Source organism: Pogoniulus pusillus, chromosome 10, assembly GCF_015220805.1.
Source record: "Pogoniulus pusillus isolate bPogPus1 chromosome 10, bPogPus1.pri, whole genome shotgun sequence".
Classification (NCBI taxonomy): domain Eukaryota; kingdom Metazoa; phylum Chordata; class Aves; order Piciformes; family Lybiidae; genus Pogoniulus; species Pogoniulus pusillus.
The window spans coordinates 28,328,534-28,341,102 of record NC_087273.1 but is presented as its reverse complement, the minus strand read 5'-3'; the positions used below and the strand labels follow the sequence as shown (position 1 = coordinate 28,341,102).

Here is a 12,569-nt window from a genome sequence, read left to right as displayed (position 1 = left end):
AAAGCTTTTGACAGAGCAAGTGCTGCTGGAAAGTGCTGGAAGGAAATAAGCAACCTGTGTACAGCTGTGTCTGTACCATTGTGGGAGAGTTGAAGGTAGATTAGTATCCATGCTGCATCTTCTTTTCAGTTTCTAAGGGGATTTAACACTTAAAACCTTTACTAGAAGGACACCTGCCATGAGAGGTTTGTCTTCCTGGTCATCTAATAGAAGTTAGGTGTGATTCTTTTTTCTCTCTCTCTCTAACTTCCTTTTCCCCTCAATGTTGTGACGTGCAGGACTCTGCCTGTAGCAGTGATTAACCTTGACCTGACACACAGTGAACTTCACAGCCCAGTCCAATTTATGCTATGAATTACAAAGATGAATAAATCTGGCTTGCCCAGCAAATTTCTTTGAAAGCTTTTGATGAGTATTAATATGTAAGACCAAGATGAATTTGTTAATAAAATACCAGTAGCAGTTTAGTCTCAGGCAAGATTCTTTACCAATGTGATATGGGAGTCATTCTACATATATCCATCCCAGGCAGTCCCTTTCTCCAATTCAGTGTACAAAGTGTTCTTAAAATCTACTTACCTTGAGGGATATTTGTCTGGATTCCTACCATAAGGATAAGAACTTGGATATATAATGTCCTTAGAAAGCAAGGCATGAAGAACTAGATTTCTGCCTCTATGAAGATGTTTTAACCATATTACTACTCAACTGCATCCTTCAGAATTAAAGGAGTACTTTATGATTGTTTCAGTGTAGCCCTTTTTGGTTTTCATACAAACAGGTTAGATAAAGATTGTCATAATTAAGAAGTTTCAAACCTAAATTGCCATTCTGTTTAGATAGCTGTTTTTCAAGACAGGGTTATGATTTCAGTGATAGTGTATGGAAAAGAGGTGGTTTTTTTTCCCTAGTGAATTAAGTACTCACAAAAGGCAGCATATGGGCTTCTCTTGATACTTTGCACCACAGGAAAGAAAACAGCTTTGCAGTTGAAGCAAAAGGCTTGACATCTGCCTTACTTTGTCACAGATTAACTGATGGTGGGTGTATGAGTCACTCAGGCATAGCAACTTAAAGAGATCTGTTTAAAATTAGCTATCTCTGTGTAGTTAGACACGTAAATTATCGAAGTTTCAGAGTTGCAGAGTGACTGATACTGCACCAGTAAGAAAAAAGTGCAGAGCTGCTTAGACCCTACTCATCTACTTAAGGAGCTAAACATAGGTTCCAGTTGCTGACAATTTTGACTATTAAATGCTTTACTGTTCTTTTCACAAATACAAATCTTAAAGTTTCCCTGTCTTCTGAGAATGGTTTGCATTTCTTCATTCAGGTACTTCAATAATCACAGTAAAAAGCCAAAGGGATACAAAATCTATTGTGTCTTTCAGTCATTGTGTCACAAATCTCACAGCATTTGAAATTTTGCTTTAGGCTTCAAAGGCTGAATTATGTGATTTCTGCAGGAGTTACAGAATTTTGTTTCTTTTTGAACACATTTGTGGAGAAAATCACAAATAGGAATTCTACAGTGAAAATCAGGAGAAGCAAATAAAATGCCTCTTTGGTTTATTGGTATTAAATTCGCATCATTATTAAGCCACTTCTCTAATCTGGAAAACTTGGTTTATGCTTTTAAGCATGATTTCCTTCACATGCACCTTCTTAAGATGCCAGTCAGTGTTCATAGTGAATTAAGTAATCAGGTCAGTTGATGTATGCAAGTCAAAATTTAGGAAAATGTATAGCTGGGAACAGTTCTGAGCACAGGATCCATAGCACATCTCATTCTCATTTGAACCTCCTGCAAGCCATCCTGCACTCATATGCCTTGGAGGCCACTTCACAACTCTACAGAAGGAGGAAGCTTTTGTGACCAAGATTGCTAGATTTTCCTCTTTATCTAGCAAGAAAAGTGTTTCCCAATACCAAAATCATCTTCTTATTAGATAATGAACTAGCCTCAGAGTTTCTCCAGCACTCTTTGATGGACATCAAAGCCTCCACAGGATTCATCTTCATTATTGCTCAGCTTCAATGATGTAGGCACTGAATTTTCAAGGATGGAAACAATGAACAGTAACTTCTGAATCCATTCTATGAAGCATTTTCAATCAAACATTTTATGTTAACTCCACTGACTGGTACTAATTTTATAATGACATATTTTCTATTAGGACCTGAATCTTACTGGTATGCTCATTGACAATGCAACAGTGGGTGAATGGAACCTCCAGGGTCTTCCTAATGATGACCTTTCAATACAGAATGGCATCATTGTCACAAAAGCCTCCAGATATCCTTTGCTGATTGATCCACAAGGTCAAGGAAAGATGTGGATTAAAAATATGGAAAAGAATAATGGACTCCAGGTAAAAAGTTAATTTAATATTTTTTATGTATGTCATTTTGCATCAACTGTTTTTCCTGTGATCATACATTGATATTTAAATCTTGGTAATTCCAATCTGATGTTTGTGATATACGGTTACAGAAAGATTAAAACAGTGTGGCCAGTAGGTCAAGGGAGGTTATTCTTCCCCTGTACTCAGCACTGGTCAGACCACACCTTGAGTACTGTGTCCAGTTCTGGGCCCCTCAATTCAAGAAGGATGTTCAGGTGCTGGAACATGTCCAGAGAAGGGCAACAAAGCTGGTGAGGGGCCTGGAGCACAAATCCTATGAAGAGAGGTTGAGGGAGCTGGGGGTGTTTAGCCTGGAGAAGAGGAGGCTCAGGGGTGGTCTTATTACTGTCTACAACTACCTGAAGGGGCATTGTAGCCAGGGGGGGGGTGGCCTCTTCTCCCAGGCAACCAGCAATAGAACAAGGGGACACAGTCTCAAGTTGTGCCAGGGTAGGTATAGGCTGGATGTTAGGAAGAAGTTCTTCTCAGAGAGAGTGATTTCCCATTGGAATGGGCTGCCCAGGGAGGTGGTGGAGGCACTATCCCTGGGGGTCTTCAAGAAAAGACTGAATGAGGCACTTAGTGCCATGGTCTAGTTGATTGGATAGGGCTGGGTGCAAGGTTGGCCTGGATGATCTTGGAGGTCTCTTCCAACCTGGTTGATTCTATGATTCTATGAAAACAAGACTGATGCAAAATCTATGACCTATCTGTGTGGGTAAAACAGCTTGTACTGCTCTGCTGTCTTTTGGAAAGGCAGTTTCAAAAGCAAATTGGAATTCTTTGTTATGCTGTATGATTTTTATGATTAATCTTTTAATTAATTGTCATAGGGAAAAAGAAACATAGAGGGAAGTACATGACTTGCAAAATTAAGACCAGAGAGGATCAAGCACTTGGTGCTGCCTGGGTAATGTTTTAGGTTGAGCATTTCAGTAGGGGGGAAAAAAAAAGAAAAGCAAAAGGAAACTGGAAAAAGAATAATGATCTTTGAGGTATCTTAAGCAGAAACCCAAAATTTAGGTTGCATCTTGATGATTAAATACATGTCATGAAAATAATTGTTACTTAATTTATCCACCCTTTTCATGTTCTATCTAGCAATGCATCCTGTTTAGGATCTGGGGTTTCTCTTCCATTTAAAACCTTTTTTTTTTCTTTCTTTCCTTTTTTCCCCCCCTTTTTCTCTCTTTTTCTTTCTAATCAGCCTACTTTCCATCCTTTGTTTCACCAATAAGAGTAAGCTGGGTTATGATAAAGACCAAAATACATAATATATGTTCAGGCTGGATGGAACTAAGGAATTAGTTGTTAATCAATGAAGTCTACTCTACAACTGTAGAATCATATGAACACCATGAAATAGTGTCTTCACTCAAAATGTAGTGAATGACTTGATGATATGTGAATGAGTGATGGATAAGAAAAAGTAACAGAAAATGAAGGTGAGGATGATAACATCCAGACAGCTGATGGCATCGTGGTGATGTCATCAGCTAAATCCTTAACCTTCTGTAGCTTGACCTAGATCTATATTTCCTAGCATTGTTTAGAAAGGCCCTACATGCAATCCCACACCAAATCCACTTTCTGGTAAGTTGAATATGCTCAAAAGCCAATATAGTAATAGTAAATACTGAAAATATACAGAAAAATAATGTACAGCATTCAAAAATCTTGAAATTTTTGTTTCCTTTGTTGAAAATATGATTAAATGTCTCTCCCGAGAGACTAAGTGCTGGGGAAAGTACAGGCTGGATGTTAGGAGGAAGTTCTTCACAGAGAGAGTGATTTCCCATTGGAATGGGCTGCCCAGGGAGGTGGTAGAAGTACCCTCCCTGGAAGTGTTCAGGAAAAGTCTGGATGAGGCAGTGCCATGGTCTAGTTGACTGGCTAGGGCTGGGTGCTAGGTTGGACTGGATGATCTTGGAGGTCTCTTCCAACCTGGTTGATTCTATGATTTGTATTCACAGAATTTAGACATTTTGTGACTGTGTGAAAACTACTGTTACAGTAGATAACACAGCTTCCTCTAAATTACATTAGACCTTACTATGGCCCCCCAAAACTAGATCAAGAAATACTGGTGTGAATGACCAACAGGAAACAATAGACACAAGGATGTATCTTATATTCAACCCTCTTTGAGACTTGCATCTCCCTCTCAGAGTTTCAGATTGCTGCCAAGCTGAGCTCAGGAGTGATATCAGCGAGTCTTCCTCAGTTAAGGACCTACACTGCCTCTTTCTGTCATACTGCAACCTTTTCCTCAATCATTTAAATAATCCTCCAAGCTGCAACTCCAGCTGACTCCCTTACCTGGCACAGGGTCTGCACCGTCTCCTGCTCTTGCCATGTGCCAGCATGCAGAAGCAGACCAGATACCACACAGGTTCCATTCTCTGGTCCAGTAACTATGTAAGGTTCTCATATCACATATTCACCATGGACTTGCAGATGTAGATTAAGTACTGTTTCCTCTTTCCCCACCATTCATACACTATAAGCTATGATCACATTTAACTGATCAACCAGATTAAAATGACTATCAGGCTGGCCTTGTAGTCAGTATGTCTGAATATCCAGCCTATGAAATTTGTAAATCTTGATGGGGCTTAAGCACTGAGCTCCTGAGGACTTAACATGGCTTTCCTGATGAAAATTCAGTCACTTAGGGGCTTTTAGACATTGTTGAAAGAACCCAAGTCCTCCCTCTGTAAAATTCCAGAAGAAGAGAGTTGAATCAAGACTCTAAATACCAAAGCGTTTAGATTATGCTTTTACATCTGGGACACTGTAGTTTGCTATGGTTTTCTTAGGGTTATATTGTTGGTCTGTAAGACACTAACTTCATCCCTCATTTTCATTTGGACTAAAAATCTGGGCAACACGATGTTTTGGTGGGGACACTGTGATGGTTTGGGTATTACCCAGCCCCTCACACTTTGGAAACCAGCCAGACTAGACTCAGCCAGCTCTGGAAATTGAATGAAGCTTATATTTACAGCTTAGCACAATATACAAGCAGATAATTACAGTTATATACAGAAATATGGAAGGTAAAAGGTAATACAGAAACACAACACCCCTCCCAGGAACCTGAGTCCCCAGGAGGGGCTCCCAACTGCCCTTCCACCTTCTCCCACCCCAGTCCCAAGGAAGAATGGAGGTTTGGCCAGGGGGTTAGGAAGCAAAGTGGATTAATCAGAGAGACGGCAGAGAGGCTAGAGAGAGAGAGAAAAAAAATGCAACTCTGAGCTCACCAGCAGAAGAAGTAGTAGTGCCTTATCTATGTTTGGATTCTTGTTCTTATACCTCTCAGCAAACCCATGAGTGAAGTAGACATCGTTCTTGTTTTCCCTTCACAGCCTGTAATCTAGTTCTTCTCACCAAAACATTCTAGCTAGCTTCAAACTAGCACAGTACATAGATGTTAAAGATGGGCTTGAATGTGGGTTAGAAGTGAATTGTAATGAGGCTGATACAAATAATTATCAAATAGTTTATTAAATATGTAAAGAAAATGTTATTATGTGGTTGGTAAAACGATTTTTGGAGAATATATCTCTACAGTCAGGTTAAATTTATATGGTTCAGGAAAGGTCTTAGAAAATTTAAACAACTGGAGAGTCTTGCAGCACAAACTGCCGCTGAAAGATTAAAGATGAACTTTCCCAAACTTCAGAAAAGAGAGTTAGTTTACTCGCTGGTCAGAGTCTCAATGCTTGCAATCCAAAAGTATATGTAGAAGCATAAATGAGGGAAAATATAGTCCCTTCCACGTAGTGATGATGCAGTGGGGTTTTGTGGCTTGCCTGGCTTAAATTGAGCACGTTGTCTGAGAAGATCCACGGACACAAGGCAAATCCTCCGGGGCTCTCAGGAGGTCATCGGAGTGGTGAGCCGCCGGGGTGAAGCAGAGGGCAGGTTTGCGACTGGAGCAGTGTTCAATTCTGGGCCCCCCAGTTTAGGAGAGACATTGAGATGCTTGAGCGTGTCCAGAGAAGGGCGACGAGGCTGGTGAGAGGCCTTGAGCACAGCCCTACGAGGAGAGGCTGAGGGAGCTGGGATTGTTTAGCCTGGAGAAGAGGAGGCTCAGGGGTGACCTTATTGCTGTCTACAACTACCTGAGGGGTGGTTGTGGCCAGGAGGAGGTTGCTCTCTTCTCTCAGGTGGCCACCACCAGAATGAGAGGACACAGCCTCAGGCTGCACCAGGGGAGATTTAGGCTCAAGGTGAGGAGAAAGTTCTTCACTGAGAGAGTCATTGGACACTGGAATGGGCTGCCCGGGGAGGTGGTGGAGTCGCCGTCCCTGGAGCTGTTCAAGGCAGGATTGGACGTGGCACTTGGTGCCATGGTCTGGCCTTGAGCTCTGTGGTAAAGGGTTGGACTTGATGATCTGTGAGGTCTCTTCCAACCTTGATGATACTGTGATACTATGGAGTGTGATGTATAGCAAAGGAGTCAGCCCTGGGGCTGGAGCCGGGGGCCGGCAGGTCCCCGATGTCGCAGTTCGTTGCTAGGTTGTTACCAGGTCGTTGCCTGGACTCGGTCAGAATCAAACGGACTCGGGCTCAGCTGAGCTCAAGTGGACAACTATATCCCAGCACGAGCAAGCTGTTTCAATCCCTTGGCTCAGTTCGGAAGACAGGCAAGGTCAGGGCTTCCTTTCGTGGGGGACGCAGGTGCTCAGCTAGGCGCGGTGCAAAGACAGGCAATGCAAACACGTAGCTGACGAAACACAGGCAGCAGCAGCAGCAGCCAACGAACAAGTTGGTTAGGTTTTTAAGCATTTTGACGAGTATCTTTGACCAATAGCAACAGATAAAAACATCTGTGATGGTTTGGGTGTTCTCCGCCCCCCCACACTTTAGAAATACCCAGGCTAGACTCAGCCGGCTCTGGGAATATAACTGAAGCTATTTATTTACAGCTAGCACAATATACAAGCAGATATTTACAGTATATACAGTTATAGACAGAAATAGACAAGGTAAAAGGTAATACAGAAAAATACAACTCCCCTCCCAGAAACCTGAGTCCCCAGGAAGGGCTCTCAACCACCCCTGCACCTTCCCCCTGCCCCTCTCAACCTTACCCCAGTCCCAAGGAAGAACAGAGGTTCGGCTAAAAGGTTAAGAAGCAAAGGTGAGTGGAAGGTGTGTTAGAGAAATGCAGCTCAGTCAGCAGCCCAGCCAGAGAGTGAGTGAAAATGGCGAGAGTGTTAGCGAATGTTTTTCATTTCTCCTTCCCAACTCCTCAGCGAGACTCTGAGAGAAGTGGACATCACCATTGTTTTCCTTTCACAGCCTATGATCTAGTTCTTCTCACCAAAACATTCTAGCTTGCTTCAAACTGGCACAACATCCCTGGAACAAAACCTATTTCACCAAAAAAGGGAGATACATATGTCTAGCATCTGTGACCTGTTGTGCAAGTTTGAAGCAGGCTACAATGTTTTGGTGAGAAGAACTAGATCATAGGCTGTGAAAGGAAAACAGTGGTGATGTCTGCTCCCCTCAGAGTCTTGCTGAAGAAGAATGTAAACATTAGATAACTCTTTTGCCATTTTGTGGCACTCTCGGGCTGGGCTTTGACTGAGCTGCATCTCCCTAACCTCACCTGCCACTCACCTTTGCTTCTTAACCTCTTGGCTGAACCTCTGTTCTTCCTTAGGACTGGGGCAAGGTTGAGCGGGGCAGGAGGAAGGTGCAGGGGTGGGTGAAAGCCCCTCCTGGGGACTCAGGTTTCTGGGAGGGGAGTTGTGTTTCTGTATTACTTTTTACCTTGTCTATTTCTGTCTATAACTGTATATACTGTAAATATCTGCTTGTATATTGTGCTAGCTGTAAATAAATAGCTACATTTATATTCCCAGAGCTGACTGAGACTAGTCTGGGTGATTCCAAAGTGTGGGGGGAGGGCGGGTAACACCCAAACCATCACACCTGGGTTTACCAAAGACAAAGCTGGGTGCAAAACAAGGCCAAATATGGTGTCTCTGTGGTAGACTGAGGTGTGCCAAGGCTTTTGTCAGCTTTCCCACTTGCACCCCAGGGGTGGAAGTGGGGGCCAAGGTGGATATTTGTCGGGGTCCGGAGGCTGGCAAGAGGCGAGATTGGGGTACTGAAGACTCGACAGAGCAACTTCTATGCATCAGTACAATTTTATTAGGATAGTGCAGTGTCTTATATAGTGCTCAGAGGAGGTGTATCCAGCCAGCCTGGGGCTGGCACAAGTGGACAGTACAGACTGGCCCCAAGCCACATGCAGGGTGCAGATAGGTTACCCTTATCAAAACAGCCTGTGGTTCCACCCCAAGGGGCTGGCAGGGTCAGCCCCCTGGAGCTGTGTCCGCCCCAGGGGCTGGCAGGGTCCAGCCCTCTGCAGATGTGCATGGGTTGCTCACAGTGCCTTCCAGCTCAAGGACTTTCTCCCATCACAAGGTCTCATGTTTACAGCTCATGCCCCACTGCGGGAGAAATTCTCCCACAGATATGCAGGTAGATGTTTAGGATATGTCTTGGATATGTATTTTAGGTATAATTTGGACCTTCCATCACAACATACATGCATTATAACAAAGCCAAAAGTGTAAAGTGGTGGAACATAATTTTTAGATAGTATACTGTCTTAAGGCCATGTAATGTGGCTCTAGATCTTTCTATTACACCATTTTTAAAGAAACCTGTTAAGTTTAAAGCAAATCATCTGCTCATTTCAGTAGAGGTGAATGTGGGTCTCTAAAATGTAGTAGTTTCTGTAGAATGAGTATAACCTTTGAAAGCAACAATAGATTTTATACTGTTTCCTACGTGTTTGCAAAAGCATGCAATACTGTGAGCAAATCTCTCCAGGTTACAGCTATGAACCACAAGTTCTTCAGAAGTCATATAGAAGACTGCCTGTCCCTTGGCCGGCCTTTGTTGATAGAAGATGTTGGAGAGGAGCTTGATCCTGCTCTTGATAACATCTTGGAAAAGAATTTCATAAAATCGGGTTCAGCACACAAAGTAAGATGAATTGTGAACATCAAAGTGAAAAACTGCAGGGCAGATGCTGGTGTCTGGTAGAGTGGGTACAACAGTGATTCACACCTTTGCAATGCTTAGAAAGATGAGAAGTGAACTCATGGGGTTGGGGTTTTCCACCTGTTAAACAGAAAATATAGAAAGTTGTGGTGGGTTAGGAACTCCTCTGTATGGGGTTAACACTCCAGGGGGAGTAACCCTGAACCTGAGCCTAGGTGGTCTTGACCCCTCTCCAGGGGTGGGTCTGAACACCACCAGGTGATGGTGAGCCCACTCCCCTTCCTGTCCCATAAAAGCAGGGGGACTGCCTGTTTCATGCTCTCTCTGCACCACTCTCTGCTGCGCTCCCTGCGCTCCCTGCCTCGGTTATACCACCATTACCATCTGTTCCTGCTTTCTCTTGGTTACACCACGTGGCCATCACCCACGAGGCAGAACAAGCCATCACCATCGGGTTGTATTTATACCATTTTGTATTTGCTGTTTTCCCTTCCCTAACCTTTGTAACTTCCCTATCTCAGATACCTTTTTAAGTGATTGTTAAACTTTTCAACTTCCAAATCAAGTGAGATTGATTTATTTGGGTGTGCTTGCTTCTCTCTCTCTCTCTCCACTTCTAATCCCTTTATTTTGGGAAAGGAGGGGGAAGAGGGAAGGACAGTATAGAAATTGTTATTGGTTCTATCAAATTTATCTGAGTCTCTGGAAATTTAAATTAGAACTGAGACACTCCTTCCCCTTCCCCCCTCAATTAAAATTTACCAGACCAGCTCAGATGGCTTGGAAGTCAGATAAAGCTATATTTTATGGTTAAGCTAAATTTACTGTATCCAAAATGTATTTACATGTATTTATGATTATATACAATTTGGAAATAATACAGAAGTCAAATCTTCCTCCCCAGTCAAAGCCCAGAAGGAGCCACTGCCACCCAGTCTGTTCCCCGAATGAAAACAACCAGCAAAGCTCACCTGTTATCTGCTCAGTCTAGGCTAGTGTAAGAGTTAGAAAGGGAGGTGAAGGAACAGCAAACACATCCAGTGCCCAAGAGCCAAGAGAAAGAAATTTATACTTTTTTTTTTTTTATACCATTTAGCAAACCAGTGAATGATACAAACTTTATCATTATTTTCTTTTTACAACCAATGCTCTGCTCCTTCAGATTCTGCACTGAGCTTTTAGGAAAGTATCGATTTCTCTTATTAGAACATTCCAACAAGCTTTAAGCTACCACAAAAGTATAAATGAAAGTGTCAAAAAAAAAAAAAAAGTTAATCCCTTTTCCCTTTCCTCCTTTTCTTTTTTAGTTTTTTTCATTGGAAACAGTAGCTGTTTTTCTGAATTCAGCTTTTGAAAATCAAATAATGTGTTTTATTTTCAGGTGAAAGTAGGTGACAAGGAGGTAGATCTGATGAAGGGGTTTACCCTTTATATGACAACAAAATTGGCTAATCCAGCCTATACTCCAGAAATCAGTGCAAAAACAACAGTGATTGACTTTACTGTTACTATGAAAGGGCTGGAAGATCAGCTCCTTGGCCGTGTCATCCTCACAGAAAAACAGGTACGTGGTTGTTTTTGCTATTTGTATACAGGGATGGTTTGTTCATTGTCTGCACCATGAAAGGATATATTCTGTGTCTTGTGGGAAATTAAATACAAGAACTAGGAAACTAAAATGTGAACAAAACTTTAGGGTACTGTGCATTTGATGAAAGACAATGTGGAGCTCTTTTTTAATTGTATGGAGGGACCTAAACATTTATTTTAAGATCTGGCCTTGGAAAGTGAAGAAACAAAATGATTCATTAAAAATACATCACAGGCTTATACATGACATGCATAAAGCATCTTTATTCCTTCATATGTAGCAAAAGTTCCTTGTTCAGTCAGAAACCTCTTATATTCAGAATTCTTTTTTAAACTTAATTTGAATTGCATGAATGAATGCATATGAACTTGAACTACTTTTGCCAGCCAGGCTCTAACATTCAAGGAGACATGAGATTTTTCAGGAGGAGCACCGACTTGATTCTGCCCTTGCTAAAATTTCCATTGATTATGTGGAAGCAAATATAAGGAATTAAATCTTTTCTCATGTGTTTTCCAGGAGTTTTACTTCATAATACAAAATCTGAGACATCTTCCAAAATAATTTAATTCCTCAACATTTTTTTTTCCTATTTGGTGTAATTTAGCAGCCTGGTTATCCAAAAACTTAGGAGTTAATCCATCATAGGCACTGGGGACAAATGTGGGTTTTTTTCTGTGGCAGTTGTACCAATAAATACACGAATGCTGTGTTCCAATTACACTGAAATGAAATGTTTTCTTCCTTTCTCATTAAAGTGAAAGCACCTAAGTTATATTTCACATCAAATTATTGAACGACATTTCAAATGGAACATTTCATAATTGTCTTTGTGAGAAATGTAACAACGATTAAGGTCTGGATTAGCAGAGCTGCTGCTTGTAAGAAGTAACTCAGGTAGACTTGCTCATGTGAGACCAGTTTCCCACCTAAGGGAATTCATTCCTTCTTCTTTGACTTCCCCAAAGCATATTCTAACCAGTGTGTTTTAGTGATGCCATCACTTTCTCTAGCCAACACCTTTCCACTTAGCTCAGACAAGCCTTTGCTGAAGCTAGGACTAGAATCTAAGTGCCCTTCTTTCAGTTTGACAGTCACAACAAGAGGCTAGAAAAGCCCAAAGTCCCTCTGAATTATTCAGTGAAAAATGGAAAACCTACAACAGCAAGTTCTGAGGAAAAGCTGCCTACTAGCAGGGTGGGACAAAGGCTAGGGATCCAAAACAATTAACCTTTGCTCTAATAGAAATATGCTTATATAAGCAAAATTGAACAGAAACATCAGGAGTGGCTATGATTAATTTACCTCAGATGGGAGATAGAGGTTTAAATCAAGATAGAAGTGAAATTGTTTTCTAATGACCTATGTATAAGTTTCTACTTTCAAACTCTCAGATAAAGACAGATACTTACTTCTCTCCCCACACAGAGATACTCTTGCTCTGTGCTTTTTTGCTGGGCAAAACTGTTCCAAGAATTCATACTGAATATGTGCAGCAACACCTAGACTGTATTTTGCTGCAAAAATATAGTCACAGAAAA

At 41.7% G+C, this 12,569-nt stretch overlaps 1 protein-coding gene across 1 annotated transcript in view; it reads left to right on the top strand.

Annotated features, from left to right (window-relative positions):
• LOC135178814 (dynein axonemal heavy chain 5-like) overlaps positions 1-12,569 on the top strand; it is a 196,248-nt gene that overhangs the window by 126,594 nt on the left and 57,085 nt on the right. The window contains exons 63-65 of the mRNA XM_064150074.1: positions 2,178-2,372; positions 9,264-9,419; positions 10,819-11,001. Of these exons, the coding sequence (XP_064006144.1) occupies positions 2,178-2,372; positions 9,264-9,419; positions 10,819-11,001 (534 nt within the window). The remainder of the gene's footprint in view (positions 1-2,177; positions 2,373-9,263; positions 9,420-10,818; positions 11,002-12,569) is intronic.